The 22,743-nt window shown below is 41.5% G+C and overlaps 1 protein-coding gene across 1 annotated transcript in view; it reads left to right on the forward strand.

The window, feature by feature from the left end:
* Positions 1–22,743, forward strand: part of Nostrin (nitric oxide synthase trafficking) — a 62,641-nt gene that overhangs the window by 28,793 nt on the left and 11,105 nt on the right. Inside the window, exons 6-11 of the mRNA XM_034495331.2 lie at positions 691–753; positions 2,834–2,932; positions 7,766–7,891; positions 17,043–17,141; positions 17,238–17,363; positions 22,078–22,186. Of these exons, the coding sequence (XP_034351222.1) occupies positions 691–753; positions 2,834–2,932; positions 7,766–7,891; positions 17,043–17,141; positions 17,238–17,363; positions 22,078–22,186 (622 nt within the window). The remainder of the gene's footprint in view (positions 1–690; positions 754–2,833; positions 2,933–7,765; positions 7,892–17,042; positions 17,142–17,237; positions 17,364–22,077; positions 22,187–22,743) is intronic.

Consider the following 22,743-nt stretch of genomic DNA (forward strand, 5'->3'; position numbering starts at 1 on the left):
GAGGTTGGGAATCCCAGGATCAAAGCAGTAGCAGATTAGGTCTATGGTGAATAATTGGTCATTCTTTATAGATGGTCATCTTCATGTTATGCATTTGCATGGTATGAGAATGAAGGAGGCCTTGAGGTATCTTTTAAGGGCATCGTCTTAGTCACCATTCTATGGCTGTGAAGAGACACCGTGACCAAGGCAACTCTTATAAAAAGAAAGCATTTAATTGGGGACTTGCTGACAGTTTCAGAGAGTAGTCCATTATCATCATGGCAGAGAGCATGGTGGCATGCATAACAGGTACGGTGCTAGATAGTAGCTGACAGCTATAGCCTAACCCTAAGGCACAGAGAGGGGATGGGCTGTCTTGGGCTTTTGAAACCACAAAGCTCACTCCTGGTGACACTCTTCCAACAAGGCCACATCACCTAATCCCCAAACATTCCACCAATTAGGGACTAGACATTCAACTATATGAACCTATGGGGGCCATTCTCATTCAAACAATCACAGGCACTGGTCCATGAATGAGGGCTCCATTCACACGGTCCATTCACTTCTCAGAGTCCCACCTTTTAATGCAATGATGTAGCAAAATAGGTTTCTACCTATGAATTTTGGGATTCATTGATACTTAATCAATAGCAGTGACTAAGCAAGAATGAAACACTTTTTTCTTTCTGTTTTTCTCTTCCATAGCTTGATAATGAAGTGGAAAAGACAGCAAACCTTGTTATCAATAACTGGAATCAGCAAATCAAGGCAAGTATCCACTAACAGCATCTACATAAAGTCAGTTTTTAGGATAGGACTCTGCTTTTGTGCACATATTTTATGTGTTCTAATGCTTTTCTGTGCACTTATTGAAGAGAAAAAACTCACCTGAGTTATTATATAGATGTGTCATTCAAGTCATCCAAAGCAGAGGATGATATGGTTATTACTAATGGCTAATATTTACATGGCACTTATGTGGTATATATTTATGTATTCATCATCACACAACTGAGGTGATATGTGACTTTGCACTGTCAAGGTCATTTCCAAAGTTTTGAATCTGGTTAATGGTTAAACCATAAAGTCTTAGAAGTTCTTGGACTCCAGAGTCACTGCTCTGTTCCAGCATATTGGCTGCCTCTCTGTGACGTTTACAAGTTAGGAAAAGTAACAAACACCAGTTTGGGTCTCCATTTGTGTAAGGTTGTTAGAGAGCTCTACCTTGCAATTGAGAGGGCGTTGTAAGGAGTGTGGTGACGTCAACGGGAATGCATGTGTTGCTTCTACAATGACACACGGTCTACCTTCTGTACACACTACACTAAGATCTGCTCCTAGTTTTCAATTGCTTGAAAATTTAGTTGGCTAGATAACAAATGCAGGAAAAACCTTCTAGAGAGGTTGTGGTTTGATCTGTGAAGTTAGAGAGTTACATTATTGGTTCTTAAGCTATAGAAACAGCAGATGAGACCCATATGAATGGAAGATTATTCTAGAATAATCCTGTGTAGGAGTAGTTGCTTTGAGAAGGAAGGATGAGAGGCTGGAGAATCTGCTAAGAAAATCCAATCATGTCCTTGAAGAAGATTTGCACTCCAAGAGTGGATCTCTTTCTTTTTCATCTCCTAAATGTTAACAACTCAAATGATCCTTTACAAGTAAACAGCCACTTGTACCAAATAATCAGAGATGATCTCAGAAGCAGCTGGCCTCGGGCTTGCTTCTAAGCCCATGCTGAAGTTGACGACTTCAGCATGATGAAAACTGTTTAAGACAAATTCCTACCCTGTGGTAGCTGTCTTGACAGAAAGAGGCTCATGGGAGTCACATTGAGAACATAGCTCAAAGTCAAAAAAATAAAAAATAAAAAATAAAAAATTCCAATCATTTGTTTTTAATTTTGCTCTTGATTTTCTGAGGTTTCTTTTTAAAGAGGTTTGTCTTGGAAAAACAATTATCTGTAAACACTCAGTTCTCGCAGGAAAGTCAATACAATGGATCAAAAGCTAGAGACAAGGTTCTACAGCTGTTTGCTTCAAAGAACAAAATCTACCTCCTATTATCCCCCCCCCCCCAGTTTCTGAAAGTTGTTTTTTAATGATTTTATTGTTTTATGAAGAATTGCAAAGTCATTCAATCACATAGTCTTCTTGAGCTGTAATTATTTTCCCTCTCATTACAATACGAGAAAAGATTTCACGTGTCAGTTGTGAAGTGCAGTCCACTTCAGAGGTCAAGTTTCAAACTCTAAAGAGTTCCAAGTACTCAAACTTGGCTCACCCAAGTTTGTCAGCAGGTACTTGCCTAGGACAGAGGAGGGACTGTGAGCAGCTTTGTCCTTGAATTCCCTTACATAGCTTCTTCACACGTTCCAAGGGGGACAGTGGGTTTCCCTGATTCCCAAGGACAGAGCCCTGGACTCTCCCCCTCCCTCATAATTTCATTTTATATTTGAACTATTAATCTGGGCACCGTGGTGAATGTCTGCAACTGCAGCACTCAGGGGGCCAAGGCCAGAGGAGTGTAAGCTCAAGGTGAGATAGCAAACATCTGACTCTCATATATATCCAATATCATGACAAAACCCACAGTGGTTCCTTACCAAAATACTTGCTGCTGTGCTATTTTGGGCATATTTTGAGATGAAGGATGGAAACAAAGATGTAAAGATTCACATTTATTCACAAACAAACCTCATTCTGAAATAAAAGAGCTTTTCTCTAAATATCAGTCTTTCTCCCTCCCTCCCTCCCTCCCTTCCTTCCTTCCTTCCTTCCTTCCTTCCTTCTTTCCTTCTTTCTTCCTTTCTTTCTTTCTCCTCTTGTTTGTGTGTTTCTGTCTCTAGGCTAAGAAAAAATTAATGATGAGTACCAAGAAGCATGAAGCACTTTTCCACCTTATAGAAAGCTCCAAGCAATCTGTGACCCAAAAGGAGAAACAGAAGGTAAGCTATCATGGCAGCCAGGTACACACTGTTCAGAGATTTGGCTTCCTGCCCTCCATGGGAGCACAGAGACCTGGCTGCCCCTCCCTCTGTAGGGATCTGTAGCTTAACCAAGCATGAAAAGGGACTTCAAAGTTACCTGTGATTCACATAAAACCTTTGAAATATATCATTGACATGCGTATTAGGCTTGTGGTACCCACAATTTTGACAGGGAATCCTACCTCCACTCCAAATAAGTAAATATGCATAGTTATGTTCATGGGATATTGTATAAAGCACTTTGCATATTATACTAATATTTGTGAACATTATAAAATGAAAAGTCAAAATGCTTACAAGATGAGATAAAGATAAAATTGCATTTTAAATGGTTAGCTAATCATAGTATGTTCATGTAGTTAGGAAATAATCATTAAATAAGAATTCAAACAAAATATACCCTTGGGGGAAGGTATAAGCTTAATCACAATAAATATAAATTTACATTGCTACCATTCATCTTAGCAATCTGAGCTTTTAAGATAGTAATGATATTTTACATCAAGTTCTTGTCATACCTTCCTACACTGCCTAGATTTTACTTTTTTCCTTTGAACAATAATGTGTATGTCACCATGAACAGTAGAGGATATCCACTGAGATGGGTTTGTTCCTTTTTTGTGTTTTCTTTCTTAGGGAAAACAATCCCTGACAGAAATCTTTTTAAAATGTTAGTGTAGTTGTTATTAACTTAGATAAAACCAGATAATACATGTAGAAATCCGCATGGCCCAGATATTTACTAATTGGCCACAAGGTCCAGGATGCTGGACCTGTAAGTCGTTGTGGAGCTCCACACACAGCTGCAGAACCCCTGCTTTCCCCAGCCATGTCAGACTCCATAACTGTCCATGTGTGGGCCACAGCATTGATTCATGGGTTAAAGAAGAGACAACTTGACAGCTGTGTTCTTAGACAAAAAAATGAACACAAGTAACGTTGATCTGTACCTCATCTAACCCAGCTCTCGTTCCGTGTGCCCCATGTCAGAAACTAAAACATTCCACACTTTCTCCAACTTTAAGTCTCCCTCAAGAAAAGCAGCCAGCACCATGGCACCCAGAGATCCTTAAAAGGAAAAAGAAAATTGGCAACGAAAGTGGCTCTATCACTTCAGCTGAAGAATTTGTTAGCTGAATAACTTAAATTCATTGCTAGCAGGGTTTCGAATGTTCTTACTTCTTCCCATGTCAGTCTTCACAGATCAAAATGATCAGAACAAGTTCAATAATGAACAACCGTGGGGTGGGGGTGGGGGGGGGGGGGGAGGCTGATTCACATCATGTAAAGATTCTCAGCCCCAGGACATGTCCAAGCCTTCCCAGCCCTCATTAGAAGCTATTCTTCCTCCATGTCAAGCAATAGCAACAACAGAAAAGCTGTTGCAGACGAGCCGTGTGTTTTCCTTCATTAGCAGCTTCCCTTCGAGGTGAAATTCTGCTGGGCCTCCACCCACCTTCCTATAGTGGGCCTGTACTCAAGACCTCTGTCTGTGCTAATATCACAGGTCTCTCCCTTAGTCATTGCTTAACTAGCAGCTGTGATGTTTGTTTGTTTGTTTGTTTGTTTGTTTTTAACATCCTAGAGTTGAACGCTAGAGCTGGCTTCCATTTCTCCTGCACACGGAAGCATCCGGTCATCATCCTCTGTGCTGGCATCTCAGCAGTTCTTCCTGTTTTCCTGTTTAGCCATCCTGGTTCTCACCGGAAGCTAGCCTAAACCCTCTCGGTGTTCTTTCCTCACTGGTCCTTTCTAACCACTCCCAGAGGCTGTCGTGTTTCTTTCCCCACTGTTCATTTTTATCTGCATAGCAAGCAAATTCGTTCCGTGTTCTGAGACTGTGCCACCATGGCTGTCACAGACCCTCTTCTCATTATGCCCTTTGTCGTGTCTCACTTAGAAAACCTCTCCCATCCCACAGTGGTTCTTCCCATCAGTCTTCTGAATTCCTAGGTCCATCTTAGTTTGTTTGAGCTGCCATAAGAAGTTACCATAGCCTGGGCAGCTTTAACAGCAGAATGTATTCTTTGTGGTCTTTAAATAAATTAATTAATAAATAAGGCTTTGACTAGCCTACAAACTGGGCAGCTTTAACAGCAAAATGTATTCTTCATTAGTCTTTAAATAAAGAAATAAACAAATAAATAAATAAATAAGACTATTTAGTTATTAGCCCACAAATAAAAACATTGCACAGTTAGTTTAAGGAAGCTGCCCAAACACTTGCCCAGTGCATACACCTTACTGAACTTCTGAACAGTCAGAGTGGCCATAGTTCTAGAATTCTAGAGTTCAGGAGTCTACAGGCTCAGATTCTGGTGAGGGTCAAGACTGCAGACACCTAGTCATAGCCTCATATGGCGAAGAGAGAGCTCTAAGCTTCCTTTCATAGGGTCACTGATCTCATTCATAAGGGCTCCACTTGAGCCCTGATCACTTCTCAAAGACTCCCACTGCCTAATGCGATGCTGAGAAGTTAGGATTGGACATACAGATTTAGGGGTGCGCATCCACTCACTCCAATGCACCCCCTGCCTTGGGAGAGTAGGAAAACTCAGAAGCAGCTTCCTATGGCCGGGTCCATTCAACTGTATCACCCTCTCTCCTGGCACTAAGATGTATTTATCTGTGCTCCATCTCCACTGTGCTGTTCATTCCTCAAGGCACCTGGCAAATGTCTTAGAAGCACTGTACATCATTTAGGTCCCCCTCTGGAGACAGTCTCTTCTTTTAACATTGTCAGTATCCCATTCTTGGTCCTCCTACATCTCTGGACATTTTATCTTAGGTTCCTTTACGGATGTCATCTTTTTTCCCCACCTGGCCCTTATATATTGTTGTACCTGAGGATTTTTCTGCAGGCCCTCTCTGTTTAATTCACTGTTATGTCTCCAGTATCCAGCAAAAGAGTCTCAATATCAGGAACTCGGTTAATAATAGGTTCTCAATGTATATATCCCCAAGGCTTCAACTCTCATTTCTACACTGACAATGCCTCAATTGTTATCTCTAGCTATATCTGTCACTAAACTGCCTCCTGGCACCTCTAGAAATCATCTTTCTACCTAAGATAACTCTTTTTCCCATCCTACTCAGCTCTAACCCTTAAACCAAATGCTTTGTGAGCTTGTTAACCTGGACCTCTCCCTTCCACCACTCACCCTGGCCACAATCATTGTTTGCCTGGATTGCTGCAATTCATGAATGGGTTTCTTTGCCTTGAACATTGGCTCTTACTGTCGCTTGCATACAGGGTGATTTTCCTGAAACTCGAGTCAAAGCCTTTGAAATCTTTCTAGTGGCTTCAGAATATGACTTACTCTCTTGTCATGTGACCGGTTAAGGCCTTCCTGACTTGACCTTGCCTCCTGTTCCACCATTGTTCCTGGTGTCATTGTTCTTTCTGTCCTCCGAGCCATCAGTTCTTTCCTATATCAGGGTATTATGTCATTATCCGGTTAAAATGCACAGGCTCATGTTTCTACAGATAGATGTGGCTCATTACACCTGAAATACAGAACTGAATGTGCCTTGCATAGGTCATACATCACAGAACAGCAGTGTATTGACTGGAATAATAAAGTGAATAGTATTAATATTCAGCATCTTGAATAAATGTTCGCTATTATTGTAACATTCATCACGATGTCCTTAAACATAAAGAGGGTCATTCATAAAATCCTCTATCTCTGTCCTTGAAACTGCTAAACTGCTAACATCAGGAGGGTCCTTCAAGTGCAGTTCAAGGACCATGTGCATGAGAGTCAGCTGAGGACCTACTACACACTCACTACAGACATGGCTAACAATTGAATATCTCTACTGGGGGGCCTAAAAGTTGCTACTTTACACATTCTAGTTCTACTTAAGAATATTAAAGTTGAGACTCATTCGTGCCATCCAAATCCTCATTTCTCAGAAATGAAATTGCTTCTCTGGATATCTTCATTAGCCACTTAAGCTATGGTGGTCCAGAGAGTTTTGTGTAACCTTGATTTCCCAGAGACTTAGCCATCAGAGTGTCGAATGTCATTGGCTGGGACTCTTTGTGAAAGACAGATCCCTGGAGAGCAAAATGAAAGGCAACCATGTATCCTGTTGCCTTAACTTGAAGCTAAAAGGGCACGGATATTAAGTTTACTGCTGTAGTAGGTGCCAGATAGACGATGCACTGTGTATGTCACCGGTATTACCTTATTGAATCCTCCCAGGAACTCAGTGAAGTGGGAGCCATCATCCCCGTCAAACAATCCTGTACCTTATGAAGGTGATATAACTTGTCCTACAGCTGAAATGAGATTTCTGACCCATGATGCCTTGTTCCAAAGCTCTACTTCTAGTGTGAAGATGTCAGAGATGTCAAACAGTTTGGTGACCTATTATAGAAATAGGTTTTAAAAATTATTTGAGTCAACAAAGAAAGGAATAGAGAAACCTAAAGGTTTGTTGAATAGACTACAGAATAGGCCAGTGGATTGCACTGTGAATTGAAGACCCCAGACCTGCACTGTAAATTGTCAGATTCACTTCATGTTAGACAATTCAGTTTCCTCAAATGTAAAGCTGAGGGTATATTGAGGGACATTAATGTCCATTCATAGTTTCTTTAAAACAAAAACAAAAATACAACAATGAAGTAGACCTGGGTTTTGTCACCTGTACAGTAACTATGATTTATAAAGAGCTGAAGTGAGACGCATGTCCCTGGGCCACATAAGTTCGATGTATGGAATGGCAAGTGCACTCTTGTAAGTGTGACTACAACTGTGTGATGCTGATGCTTTACTTTAGCTTCTCAACAAGCTGAAAAAATCAACTGAAAAATTGGAAAAAGAAGATGAAAGCTACTACCAAAAAAACATGGCAGGCTATTCTACTAGGCTGAAGTGGGAAAGCACCCTGGAAAACTGCTACAAGGTAAGGTAGACATTCATATTCATCTTCCTCCAATGGGTTCTGTGTGACCTGGGAAGTAAAGGTTGGATCCTCATTCAAGGGATCCGATGTTTTCCTTGGCTATGACACTCACTGGTACTGTGGTACTAGACAAATGATTTTGCCTCATGTTATTTCCATTTCTCTGTGACCAGAATCACCAACAAAAGTTCATGTGTGTCATTAGCCAGACATCCTGTTCCTAAATCTCAGTGGAGAGTGAGGAAAAAAAAAAAAAAAAAAAAAACTCTGTCAAAGAAGAATATAAATTAAAGCTTAAAGTATTAGAAATTCAGAAAGGGTTTTTAGCTGTCTTGTGCAGTGATAGAGTTTTCTGCATTGTGTATTTTGTTGGATAACCAATATCCAACATGAGTGAGGTACTAAACTCACAAACTTAAATGTGATCGTTAGTAACACAGACCCACAAAAAATGAATTCTGGCAGCTGGAGAGATTGCTCTGTGGTTAAGACCACTGGCTCTTCTTCCTGAAGACCAGGGTTCAATTCCCAGCACCTACATGGCAGCTTATGACCATCTGTAATTCCAGGTCCGACACTCTCTTCTGGCCTCTGCAGTTACTACATATGTGTGGATACACATAAAATAAAATGAAATAATATAAAATTTTTAAAAGAACGAATTGTGCCATAAAAGAACGAATTGTGCCAAATTGACAAAGATAGGCAAAAGCTGTGAATTCACAAGTCAAGATGGAAAATCAAAATCACTACATGAAAAGATAATCATGTGTCAAAATTAGGAAGTGATAATATCTAGTAATAGCAAGGATGTTAAAAATAAGAATTCTTGAACCCTTCTAATGAGAATAAGTTAATAGTATCTGGGAAACCAGAAATGTGTTCTTATCCTTAATACAGAAGTTCCCTGTAGGCATATATCCTGAAGAAAGATCTAGCATGTACTTTAAGAGTGAGGCACAGAATGTTGATTACAGGAGAGTTCATAATTAGATGGTGAGAAAACAATCTTCATATCCATTAGTAGAACACTCTTACAATGTGCTCTAATTTATAAAGTAGGCTAATTTCCAGCTATAAATTAACCCAACCTATATTTAAATATGAATTAGCCTCAAAACAATGATATTACAGAAAACATCACTTATACATCTATACAAGAAAACTTATCTAGCCTATATTGAGGTAATATGAGTTTGTAAACATATACCTAGTGTCCAGACCTGTGTTGAACCAGGGAAATGAAACTCCTGGTGTGAATACCACAGGACTGCAACGTACAGCCACTCTGCTTCTGAATGGCATCTGATAAAGCAATAGAAAGTGTTAACCACTACTTCAAATATATACCAACAGTTTTACTGTATCTATTTTCAAATCAACACAAACAGAATCATTGTCCTAGTTAGGTTTCTACTGCTATAATAAGACACTATGACCAAAAGTAACTTAAGGAGGAAAGGGTTTATTTGGCATATAGATTACAGTCCATCACTGGCGGAAGCCAAAGCAGGAACATGGAGGCAGGAACTCAAGCAGAGACCATAGAAGAATGCTGCTTACTGGTTTTCTTTTTATGGCTTATGGCTTGCCCAGCTACCTTTCTTATACATCCCAGGACTATAATCCCAAGGGTGAAACAACCTACAGTGGGCTGGGCCTTCCAGGTTTTATCATTTAATCAAGAAAATCCCCTGCAGACTTGCCTCTAGGCCAATTTAATGGAAGCATTTTCTCAATTAAGACTCCTTCCCAGATAACCTTAGCTTATACCAAGTTAACAAAACAAACAAACAAACAAACAAACAGCCCAGCATAACCATAGGAAACAATTATCAACTCTGGTTGGTAAGAACATAAATATTTTTATTTCATTTTATCTAGGTAGTCTAAGTTTTAAAAAATGTTTAAAAGTTACATATGAAAAAAATTGGTGGTGGTGGTTGTGGTGATACACTCCTTTAATATCAGCACTCAAGCACTCAGGAGGCAGAAGCAGGTAGATCTCTAAGTTCGAGGCCAGCCTGGTCTACAGAGTGAGTTCCAGCATAGCCAAGGCTACACAGAGAAACCCTGTCAAAAAAAAAAAAAAAAAAAAAAAAAAAAAAAAAAAAAAAAAAAAAAAAAAAAAAAAAAAAAAAAAAAAAAGCAAACAAGTTCCCTGGCGACTGACGTGTATCAAATCAATGGCATTCCATGTGATCAGACACTAAGTATATTCATGTTCATTATATTTTATTTCACAACCTTATGAGGAAATTAATAATTTTACTCCCAGTTGATAGCCGAGAAAGTGGAGGCTAGAGAGGCAAAGTTACTTGCCTAACATTGTTTTGAGATTCAGCAGGCTCCTACACCAATAAGAATTGGGAGAGGGAAGCTTATAACCAAGCAAGGACTGAAGGGCTCTATGGTCTCTTGAGTTCAGTCACTTTCAGGGAAGGATAGATGGGAAGTTAGAGACGAGACAGAAACTCCTATCAAAGAGAAGACGAAATGGGGACACAAGAAGAAGCCCTTCTTTCAATCAGTTTTTTGTTTCCTTTGGTTGTTGTTTTTGAGACACGGTCTCAGTCTGTAGCCCAGGGTGGCTTTCAATCATGGCAGTCCTCCTGCATCAGCCTCTCACATACTGAGGCTTTAAGTGTGTGCCACTGCCTGGATTATTATACCACTGAATGTAGGCCCTGCCCTTCTTTATGCTGAGAAGATCCCTAATATAGATGATGAAGGATTTGCATACTATCTCTATTGTTTAAAGTCTGGGCTGACCTTTCCTCAGTTCCCAGGACGCCCAATGAAGCTATAGCTTCCCAGAAGCCTAGCTTCCAGCTTCCATGGATGGCTCTGGTGACAGATGCCTAGACAGCCTTCAAGGACGACAAGAAAAAAATGTGTATGTTTATCCTCTCCATCTTCCTTATCCTGGATCTATGCCACAGCAGTGGATGACAGTTGCAGGCTTATCTTGTCACAACTGACTTCAGACTAGTCTTCCGGGGGTGGGGGGGGTGTTAGGTATTGTGGACACTGTTTCTATCACAGGACTTTCTGAGCTCTCTAGCTCCTTTATCTGCTTCCTTTTCTCTCATTAAGAGCCTCCCACACCCATAATCCTAGCACTCCAGAGGCAGGAGCAGGTTGATCACATCAAACCACATTAAAGCCAGTTTGGTCTAGATAGCAAGTTCCAGGCCAGCCCCAATCATTTAGCAAGACAAGACCCTGTTTCAGAAAAACAAAGGAATCCTCCTCCCTCTCTCTAGTCTCTTTCAGTAGTTTTTTGTTTGTTTGTTTGTTTGTTTGTTTTTGTTTTTTTTTTGTTTTTTTTTTTGTTTTTATTGCAACATTGTGGAAATTATCTTCTTTCCTCCCAAAGTTATGTATGGTAACAAGATACATATTCATTTATACTGCAAGAGAGTTCCTTTCGTTGTTTTATTAGAATTGAAACTTAAGTGCTAAATCTACCAAAAGGCATAAGGAAGGGTAGGGTCCTCTTTTAACTCTCTTGTGTCCCAGATCCCACTGTTGTTGTTGGCCACTAGGGTCTGCTCACCCATTGGGGTCACAGCGTCAGCCACTGAATGATGACACTGTAATGCTCTCCTTGTTCTACATGGACCTTCAAAAATGATGTTCTCACTTTGCAATAGCGTGCCTTCTGTGTACTTGGTCTACCCCAACAGCTTCTGTGCATTCTATGTCTTTTGTATATTTATAATCATAATTCCAAGCATGAAATGTGAAATTCGTGAAGACATGTAACGCTGTGCTGAGATGCGCCGCCAGCTCAGTGCTGGTTATCTCTGTGTGAAAGGACAATGAACGTTTTTTTTTTTTAGACTGTGGCTCTAAGATACTGCCTCAAAGCATCAGGGTGCCTGTGAAAACTCACCCAGACACAGTACTCAGAACTTCTGCATGATTTTTTGGAAGGGTCCAGGTAACTTCAAGACATGCTGTAGTTTGAAATCCCTGCTATGAAAATAGTAGAACACATCTCCTGTTTGAAAGCAATTCCGATGAAAACGCAATCTCTCCAAGATCCTCGTTTAGTACCCCGAAGCCAGAGCAGCAGAAACGGAGAGAATGAATGAAGAACATGAATTATCCGAGCCCAGACAGGCTCTAAATCCACCATCCCTTGGTAACTCTCTGACCAAAGGTCCTTTGCCTGTGCTGTCAAACAGCTGGAGGCCCTCCAGAATGCCTTGTCTCTCTATCAACTATTTTTAAACAGAAAGAACAAGACACTAGAAAGCAGTAACTCATTAAATGAGATATGGATTTTCCCTTTGCACAGTGGAATTTATTTCTGCCTCTTTTCGTGAGCAAACACAAATCATTTTAATGATTTCCCTGAAATGTAATTAAAGCCGTTAAACATTCCCATCTCTATGAAAGGACACCAGTTATTCTAATCTCAGATTGATGCTTGTGGTTCTGTGACTTATCGATGTAAAGAAACAGCTGCTGCCCAGGGTGCACTGTGTTCTAAGCCTGACATTTATTCCCGACCGCCCATCATTGCTTACTTCCATTTGCTAAGCTGAAACCGCGGATTTCTTGATTTTTTTTTTTTTTTAAGGACTTTTTTTCCTTTTTGAGGTGATCCAAACCAGCGACCTGCGTTTGTTATGCAACATTTTAATTCTGCCTTAGAGGAATCAACACATTTGATAGGCTATTATTTTGCCTTTTCAATTCTTTATCTGGACGATGAAAGGACAGTTGGTCACGCTCTATTGGCTGATGCCTGTGACTTTAGAGATACTATCTCAGAGGCACTTGGCTCCCTTAACTTACCAAAAATGGTGTAGCCATCTAATCAGAGGGCTCTGCAGGTGTAACTGCAGGCTCCCATCAACATGTCAGGGTGCAGGCACAAAAACCAAAACCTAAATGTCTTTGTGTTGGCACAGATATTTGCTGTTGTTGTTGGTCCCTTGGTTGTTTCTATTTAAAGAAACAACAAAATGACCTTACGTCAATAAGCAACTTATAACGTATCGTCCACTGGAATATCATCCAGCCTTAAAGACGTGTCTGTAACATAGATGTACTTTATGGATACATATGATGATTCTTCCTGCTTGAGACCTACATTGGTCAAGTTCAGAGAGTGAGAAAGTTGAGTGGTACCTGTTAGGGTCGGGAGGAGGAGGGGATAGGCAGTTATTACTTTGTGGGCAGAGAGTTTCCATTATACAAGATCATTATACAAGATCATGCCATGGAGACTGTGCTGGCAAGGGCGACACCATAGTGTGCATGTTCTTCAGAACAGTGAACTGTGTCTTTAAGATGATGTTGTTTACAGTATGTAAATCTTATCATGCTTAAAAACATAAATTCAGATTGCAAACGCTGAAGGATATGTATAACAAATTAAATCTAGCCCATGTACATAGGAGGACACCAGAATGGATCAGGCTGGTGGTGACCTTGTGACTTTCTGCTACCCCATCTGCTTACCAAAAGCCTCGATACCCAGCCATCCTTTTTCCTTGGATATCCTACCCATCAATTTTCCCAGAGCCTTGGTCCTATCAAAACAGCATGTGGAGACTGTTGTAGATACCTGCCATCTCTGTCAGAGCACATATACCTCTGGACATTTATTCTGAGGCCTGCACTGTCGCAACATGGCCTAAAAATCTCCTCTGAAGGCTTCACCTTGCCTCAGTTTTGAACTTCCCCACCCACTCTAAAGCTACAAATCAGCAAATGAGTGACAAGAATCCAGTAACTTACTCTAGCATCCAGTAACACTGCTCCAGAATGTTAGTAGCCAGCAGAGCTAGGTGTATAACCTTAACAAGCTTAACAAGTGTGTGCTCCTCACACCCTTGCTAGCTAAAAGTTATAATCCAGTTGTTGTAGTTTTTGTTATCCTACATAAAATCTGGAGGCCATGTTCTTACCTTTAAGCAATAGACTCTGACACCCCAGCTCTCATATAGGTTAGCAGTACGAACTGATTAGAACTAGAGATACTATTCTTATCAAATAGTCTCTTGAAGACTGGAGAATGGGGACTGGAGAGATGATGAATCAGTGATTAAAGCATTCCTAAGGCAGCAGGCATTCACATGTCACAGACACATATGTGTAGGCAAAACACTCAAAACACATAAAATAAGATAAATAAAATTTTTTAAAAAAGATCAGAGAATATTTTCCTACTAGTTATCTTTCATGGTGCTGGAATGTTCTAGGGGAGAAAAGTAGCCAGCAATCTTTCCCAGCTATGAGAGCTATATGTTACAGTAAAGATTAGCCTGACAATTGATATGACCACTGGTGTAGTAATGGCATGGGTGTTACTGGAGTAAACAAATATTTCTAACTGAATTTAAAGCCTGCCCTGACAGACAGAACTATCATTCCTGGTAGTATCACCAAGGCCAGAATCCCACAGCTGACTAGACCCTGGAATAAGGGGTAGCCTAATATTCTCTAAATGAGCATAGCACAACCTGCCCCTGAAGTTCTCGTCTTTATACCCACTAGATTAGTTCGTCTCTTGCCACTCCTCAGAGAAGCTTACTTTTGCAGCAGGTAGCTACAACAGAAATTCAAAACCGGTTGCAGCGCAGAGAATGAGATGGTGGGATGTTCAGCACTACATGGGGCGTCTATGGAACACTCCTTAACCGAAGACTCAGGAATCACTGTGGAAGGGGGACCAGAATAATTACAAGTGCCAGAGGAAATGAGCATGTGCATTCAAACAGCATGCTGGGGAAAAGAGCATTGTTGCACACATGAACTCATAGCAGCGATGGCTATGTACATAAGACCTATACAAGATTGAGCCAGCCAAAATTCTAGCATGGATGGGGCAGGGGCTCATGAAGTGCCACTCCAATGAAAGAACTATCAATGACAACTGATGGCTTTGGCTTGAGGGAGAGTTAGTTTTCTTCAGGAATGCAATGACTGAGAGACTATGCATGTTCCGGGAGATTGTCCTACACCCAGGCACTTACAGCAACACAGAGTTGACTCAGTGAATTTAAAACCAGAAGATGGGGGCACAAAGCGGAGGGACAATAGAGAAGATATTGGAGGGGAGGAAAAGAAGACACATTCGATCAAAGCATGTTGCATGCATGCATGAAATTTTCAAGCAATAAAAGCTTATATAAATAAAATAAAAGGCTGTGAAGGCTGGAGAGATGGCTTATTGGTTAAGAGCAGTTGCTGCTCTTAACAGAGGACCTAAGTCCAGTTCCCAGTACTCATATCAGGAGGCTCACCACCTCCTGTAACTCTAATTTCAGAGGATCTGATGCCTTCTGGTCTCTGTGGACACCTGCAGTTATGTGGTGTCCCTTAAACTCATGCAGGTACACCCATCTATACATAAATAAAAATAATAAATAACTTTAATTTTTTAAAAAAGAATAGAGAATACTGGGGCTGAGATGTAACTTACTTAATAGATTTGCCTAACAAACACAAGGCCAGTGAAGTTCAATCCTCATCACCACACACACACACACACACACACACACACACACACACTAGGTGGTGTTACATGTCTACCACCCCATCTGTAATTCCTGCCTGAAGCATGTAGAGGCAGCAGGATCAGTTCATATCATCCTTTAGGTGTCATCCATAGCAAGTTTGAGGCTAGCCTGGGCTACCTGAGACCTTGACTCAAAGGGGGTTGGGAGGAATGACAAGAGAATGTGCTATCCTTTTTGTTGTTTGTTCATCTATGTATATACTTTAAATTTTTTTGCAATAAAAAATTAAAATACAATATCATTTTCTTCCCTCCAACCCCTCCTATGTTACCCCTTCTTCACTTCACCTCAAATTCATGGCCTCTTTTTCTTTAACTATGATTGTTATAGCTTATTCTAACATATAATAGGAGCCACAGTGAATTACAATTTCTACAAGAAATTCCATGCTAGAAACAAAACTGGGCTGATCTCCTGGCACTAGTTGAAGAACTTGCCAGTGGAAATCTGCCCAAGAAGACTCGCTATCTCCATTCTAATAACTGGCTTCTAGGTGTGCATTTCCTGATTTCAGCTCTTCTTTCTTTCAAAAGACAGACTTACTTCATTTCTATTTATGTTATGTATGCATGTCTGGTCTGTGTGACATGGTTGTTGGAAGAGCAGCAAATGCTCTTAAGCACTGACCCATCTCCCCAGGCCCTTGTTTTAGCTTTTCGACAAATGGCAACACTACTGTAAATGAGACCAAGAGGAAGCTGAGATTTTTTTTCTTCCTTAGTACTGGACAAAACTGTTGATAAACTGGTTTCTTATTATCATTTTTAAAGAATATTTGCATGTATGCATCTGTGTGCATGTGTGTGTGCATGTGTGTGTGCCTGTGCATGTGTGTGCGCCTGTGCATGTGTGCGTGCGCGTGCATGCATGTGTGTGTGTGTGTGTGTGTGTGTGTGTGTGTGTGTGTGTGACTGTGCACCACACCCATCCATCCATGCCCCTGAGCATGTTGTAGGTCACAAGACATTTCTGGGCCTTGGTTCTCTCCTTCCATCGTGTAACAAGTTTGTCAGACCATCTCACTGGCTCTCTTCTATTTATTTATTTATTATTTATTTATTTATTTATTTATTTTTATCAATTCTTGCCTCTAGTTCTTCTTTTGATGAAACCATGGACTGTCATGTCATCTTTACTCCTACAGAGACAGGCAGGAGGATGCGCCTTGCCTGTTTTGTCAACAATTTTGGAAGTATTTGGTGTCTAAAAGCATTTCTAAGGCCTGCAGATGGGTCTTCCTGAGCATTAGTCGCCTCTAAAACATCAAAGCTGCATTTCATGCCTTCTTTTCTCTTTGTCTCCTTTTTAAAAAAAAAAATTATATATATATATATATATATATAAAAACATCTGGTGACTTGTAGCATCTGCCTACATGCTGTGTGAGGGTAAAGGATCACAGGGAAGCTTGTGAGTTAAAAGAATCTTAAATGGGGGTATTAGGATAGTAAGTCATAACCCTGCCCTGGGAATCCCCCTGTACTGCAGTTTGGATATACCAAGGCAAATCTGGACAGTTTGCTCAAGCTATCTCAGAGTGGGGTGTGTGTGGGAGCTGACAAGCTTTACAGAACAAGTGCTTGATTGTCCCTCGTTTATATTCTCTTTAGAGCATGTTGGAGCTGGAAAAGGAAAGAATTCAACTTTTATGCAATAACTTAAACCAATATAGCCAACATATTTCTCTTTTCGGACAAACGCTGACCACAGTGAGTAGTGGAGACCACTCCGTTTCTGGTGTGCATGGTAAGATTGGCGGGAGTCAGTTCTTCAACCCCCCCACTCTGCTTTTCTCGGTGTTCCAGTGCCACACACAGATCCACTGTGCCATCAGCAAGGTTGATATTGAAAAAGATATCCAGGCTCTAATGGAAGAAACTGCAGTCCTGTCTATAGAAAACAAATCAGAGCTTCTACTGGCTGACTACTTTGTAAGTATGGAGTGGCAGGAAGTGACTTTACCAGCGCATCTTGGCCAAGTATTAAGAAGTCAAACTGAGAACAATGACAAAGAAAGAAATGTCTTCTCCCTGTCCCAAGCCCCCACCCCAGACTCCCTAGCCCAAAGCTGGCCTTTGAACCTTACTGCTTCCACCTCCCAAAGGCTGGAATTGCAGACATGTGTCATCACTGTCTGGGTGACGAATGCTCTTCTTTTGTAAATAATATTATTTTTGTCCATAGTGGTATAAATAATCATAAAAAAATAATCTATGGGTGACAACTGCAGTAGTATTCCCTTCCAGAGAGGAAAGGCTGGCCAAGTTTTAGAATCTTGCTGGGTCTTTGTCTTAGTCAGTGTCACATGCTACCAGAACAGAATACAACAGACTTGGTAACTGACACAGATTAGAAGTTGAATTATGGTTCTAAGCTGGGAAGTCCTGGTGAAGAAAGTCTGTCCAGGGTCTTCCTTGATGCATCATAACAGGACAGGAGAATAACATTGCATGGAGAGAGACCAAGGGCTAAACTACGGCAAACTCATTCCCAGGTCAACGACATTAGTCCATTCACAAGGGAAACACTCTAATGTCCTGTCTTATATCCTGAAAGTCCACCTTCTCAGTAGTTCCACTCAGTGGCAGGACGGGTGTTACTTTTTTCTTTTTTCTAGATAGGGTTTCTCTGTGTAGCCCTGGCTGTCCTGGAACTCAATCTGTAGACCAGCCTGGCCTTGAACTCAGAGATCCACCTACCTCTGCCTCCCAAGTGCTGGGGATTAAAGGCCTGGACCACCACCGTCTATATTTCTATCTCATGAACTTTGAGGGGCATTTAAATCATGTAGTCTTTTGTAAAAGTGAGTGTTCAGTGATCTGTAAGTGACCATTGTATTGGTTTTCTGCACAAATGGTAAATTGACTCCAAATTTACTAGCTTAAACATTTACTGTCTCACATTTTACATGGGTCAGGACCTCTTAATCCCTCACTTGTCAAGGGTAAAGGACTTCAGTCGTCTCAAAGCTCTACGAGGAAAGGCTTAATTTCCAAGTTCACTCAGGTGACTTGGCAGGGCTCTGAAGGTCCTCAAGAGCTGAAAATGGAAAATGTCATTTCTTCTCGTATAAAGTAATTTCATTACAGTATATATATATATATATGCCATTATATTTTGCTCTTGTCTTCTCCCCAGTGGCCTTCCTCCTTCCTCCTCCCTACTCTCACTATTCCCCCACCACCTCTGAAATAGTCTCCCTTCTGCTCACATCACATGCAACCCCTTACTCTGATTCTCCCATCTTCCCCCGCTCTCAGAGTTTCCTTTCTGCCTCCACTTTCTGTATCTGCACACTTACATGTGCACAAGCACTTGTGCACACACAGGCACAGGCACACACACAGATACATTTAAATTCTGCAATATGAATCTGTCCATCTCTAGCCTTGCAACCCATGGCAGCCTGCTTGCCTCTGGGTAAGTGACCGAAGAGACCAAAAGCCAGAGAGCTGGAGCACAGTGCTCTGTAAACCAGTCCCAGAAGCGACCTCTCATCGTGGTCTGTTTGTTAGAAGTCAGTACGTGTAAGCCTTCCTTACTCAAAGGGCAAGGTGCACAGAGATGTAAGTCCTGAGTGGAGGAGACATTAGCATTGTTTTTTAAAGATCCCAACCCTTGAAAACTAGGACCAAACGGCCCGAGCGCTACTCTTCAGGCATTTGGGGAATCCTGCTATAGGATGCTCTTTACTGCTGGAAACTGATCATTTTCCCTAATCAGAGCCCAGCCTCTGTGTCAGTTATTGGGCCTCAGCCTCCTGGGTGTTTGCAAGACAGATGTGAGCTATACATACACTCAGGTTCTTAGAGTAAATTCTTTGCCTCTAGGAGCTTGTCATTTTAATGATAATGTTCTAGGAGTTAACTGATCAAAAACAAAACAACAACCACAACCCTCCCCGACCCCGCTCTTCAAGCTATTAGACTCAAATGAACTTCATACCCCAGCCTCACCAGTAGCTTGCAACTCCAGACCCAGGAACCTACATTTTTCTTTCTGTTTCGGTGGTTGGAGGAGTGAACATGCACAGGGCCTGGCTCATTGTAGTAGAGCACACTACACCTTGTTCCATGCTTTGTACCTTGGAGCTGATGACTGACAAGCTGGATAAATGACTCCTGAAATCTCTTTACTGTGCTGTCTGTTGGAACTCACTCAGACTTCCAAGTTCTCCCCCAGCTTTTCCCCAGCTCTGATCTGCACAGCCAGCCTATTCATGCTCTCCTACTGCATTAATCAGAAAACTGACTGACCTGGAGCCAAGAACCGGTACCCTACTCTGAGTACAGGAGATAGAGGGGGGAGGGAGGAGATGCAGACGAGCTCTGAATCCCGCCAAGATTAAGCTCTCCCCACTTCCACCAGCCACACGAGCATCCAGTTGTTGTTTTGTTTTATTTATTTAATGTGTGATTAATTTATTTAATGCATATACATCTGCAGGCCAGAAGAGGGCATCAGATTCCTTTATAGATGGTTGTGAGCCACCATGTGGTTGCTGGGAATTGAACTCAGGACCTCTGAAAGAACAGCCAGTATTCTTAACCACTGAGCCATTTCACCAGCCTGCCACTTGGGGTTTTGTTTGTTTGGTTGGTTGGTTTTTGTTTTTTTAATTGTCATTTTTTCCCTGCTTTGGAAAAGGTACTAATAGCAGCAATGTGTGCTCAAAGCAGAAAGCGGGTAACAGGAACCTAAGGGGACAATGTCCTCTTTCCCTTCTAGCCTCAGAGGAGCAGGTGTCCGGGGATCGCACCTGCGGCTTTCTTGCAAAAGGGTAATGAAAATGCTCCTACCCCCTAACTTACCAATAAAATAAGAGTATTCTGGGAAATTCAACCAGGGCTCTATTGCAATGTAGGGAGTTCGGATGGTTAATTGACGTGCCTGTGGGAATTTATGATTTTTTAGAAACTTCAGTGTACTAGCATTCAACTGTATAGCTAAATCTGTCTCAAATGACTGACCAGGATTGTCAAAATATCTTTAAGGCTAAGTATTCCAGAGACTCGATTCTCAGTCATGGGCAGTACAGGGAAACATAATGTATCTCTTAGAAAGAAAACCCTTTCATCAATCTGTTATATTTTTATGCAGGTGACACTGTCACTTTGTGTCCTGTGTGACCTCCTTTTCTTTGTGGTGTATCTAAAGCCAGGCTCTCTCCCAGTACCCATGGTGCTAGTTTTTCCACTACCTGAACAGCTCTTCCATTTCTTATGGGTTCAGCCACCTTCTGCCTCACCAGCTTGATTTTTTTTTCTTTTCATCTAACCCTGAAAGAATTCATATGAGAACTCATATATGGCCAGGTATTATATTGTGGCTTATGCTTATAATACCAGCACTTGAGAGGCTTGAGGCAGGAGGATTGCTGAAAGCTCAAGCCCAACAGACAGAACTAAATAGTGAGATCCTGTCTCAAACAAAACAAAACAAAACAAAACAAAAAAAAGCAAAACCACATAAACTTGGCAGCTTTCGTCCTAACGTCTAGTCTAATCCACACAGGCTACATGTTTTCCAGCAGTTTTTTGCTCAAGCAAATTCCACTTATTGCTCCTGATAGACTTTCCACTGAGCCCCATTCTCCTCTCTTTGCACTGTTTGTCCTCCCTTCACCGGACAGAGAAGTCCGGGTAAAGTCTACAGTCTTGGTGCCTGTGCTATTGATGCACACATGCAGCCTTGAATTGCTGGTCCTGCCGGGAGCTAATCGGGTAGAGGGCACTCTGAGGCCAAGCCTTAGGTCTACCTCTAGTAGTCGTCCCAATACCAAGCCAACACGGCATTCAATGCACATTCGTTCCGCTCCCAAGGCAATCATAACTTGAGACTCACACAAGGGTCCTACAGTGGATGAATAAAAGCCTCAGGCTTGAATCAATATCAATTATGTCATGAAACATGAAGTGTCCTACAAGTAGTTTATTTATGAGAAACCTGAAATCACTATAAAAAAAAATCTTTTCCTCCAAGAATAATTTGTTTTACTAAATAAAATGCTCACCTGTGCACTGACAAATTGTGAATAGGATGTCTCCTTATCAATCAGGCTTAAAACAGAGAGAACAATGTGTGTGAACCAAAGTCTATCTTCGTTTTTCAATCCTGCCGGCTCTGATAAAGTTAAAACCACCAAAGATAATGACTGAGAGTCTCAGAACAACTAGGAGCAGTGGCTCTCACTTCTCCCTTATGTCTTAGTCAGGGTTTCTATTCCTGCACAAACATCATGACCAGAAGCAAGTTGGGGAGGAAAGGGTTTATTCGGCTTACACTTCCACATTGCTGTTCATCACCAAAAGAAATCAGGACAGGAACTCACACAGGGCAGGAACTTGGAGGCAGGAGTTGATACCAAGGCCATGGAGGGATGCTGCTTACTGGACTGCATCCCCTGGCTTGCTCAGCTTGCTCTCTTATAGAACTCAGGACTACCAGCCCAGGGATGGGACCACCCACAATGAATCCTCCCCCACTGATCACTAATTGAGAAAATGCCTTATAGCTGGATCTCATGGAGGCATCTCCTCAAGGGAGGCGCCTTTTTCTATGATAACCCCAGCTTGTGTCAAGTTGACACACAAAACCAACCAGTATACCTTAAGTTATTAAATATCTTTTTTTTTCCTTCTAAAGGAAGAAGATCTAAAGAACCCAATGGACAAAGAGCGACGGAAGTCTTTAATAAAACCCAAATTGTGGAGACTGCAAAAAGACATTGAAAAGGCCTCAAGAGATAAAGAAGGTGCGTGATTTTCCTACCACAGAACCTTGGCTGGCTGGCCATGCAGTGTGAGCAGATCAGGTTGGCCTCACACGTGTGACCATCCTCCTGTCTCACTTGTAACATGTCCGGCTTGTGATAATGCCCTTAGATGCTGAATAAGAAAAAGTATTAAGTCAAAAGTTTTAGTCAGAGTTAGAGTTTGTCTGCTTTTGTGAAGTAAGGCAGGGATTCTTCAGAGAGCTAACTGCATAGTAAATCTAAGTGGTGTTGAATAAAAGGAAAATAAAGTCATATGCAGGCTGGTGGGCTGGTTCAGTGAGTAAGGGCACTTGCCTTGAAAACCAGATAACCTGAGGTGGATCCCTGGAAGCCACATAAAGGTGAAGTGGGGTGGGGGTGCACTGAGGGGAGGCAGTGCCCCACCAATGCATCCTGTTACCTCCATATATGCTCTGTGGCACATATGTCCCCATGTATTACACACACACACGTGCACACACACACACACGCACACGCACACGCACACACACACATGCACCGTTAATAATAAACAAAATAAATAAACCTTAAAGAGT

Source organism: Arvicanthis niloticus, chromosome 2 (assembly GCF_011762505.2).
Source record: "Arvicanthis niloticus isolate mArvNil1 chromosome 2, mArvNil1.pat.X, whole genome shotgun sequence".
Taxonomy (NCBI): Eukaryota; Metazoa; Chordata; class Mammalia; order Rodentia; family Muridae; genus Arvicanthis; species Arvicanthis niloticus.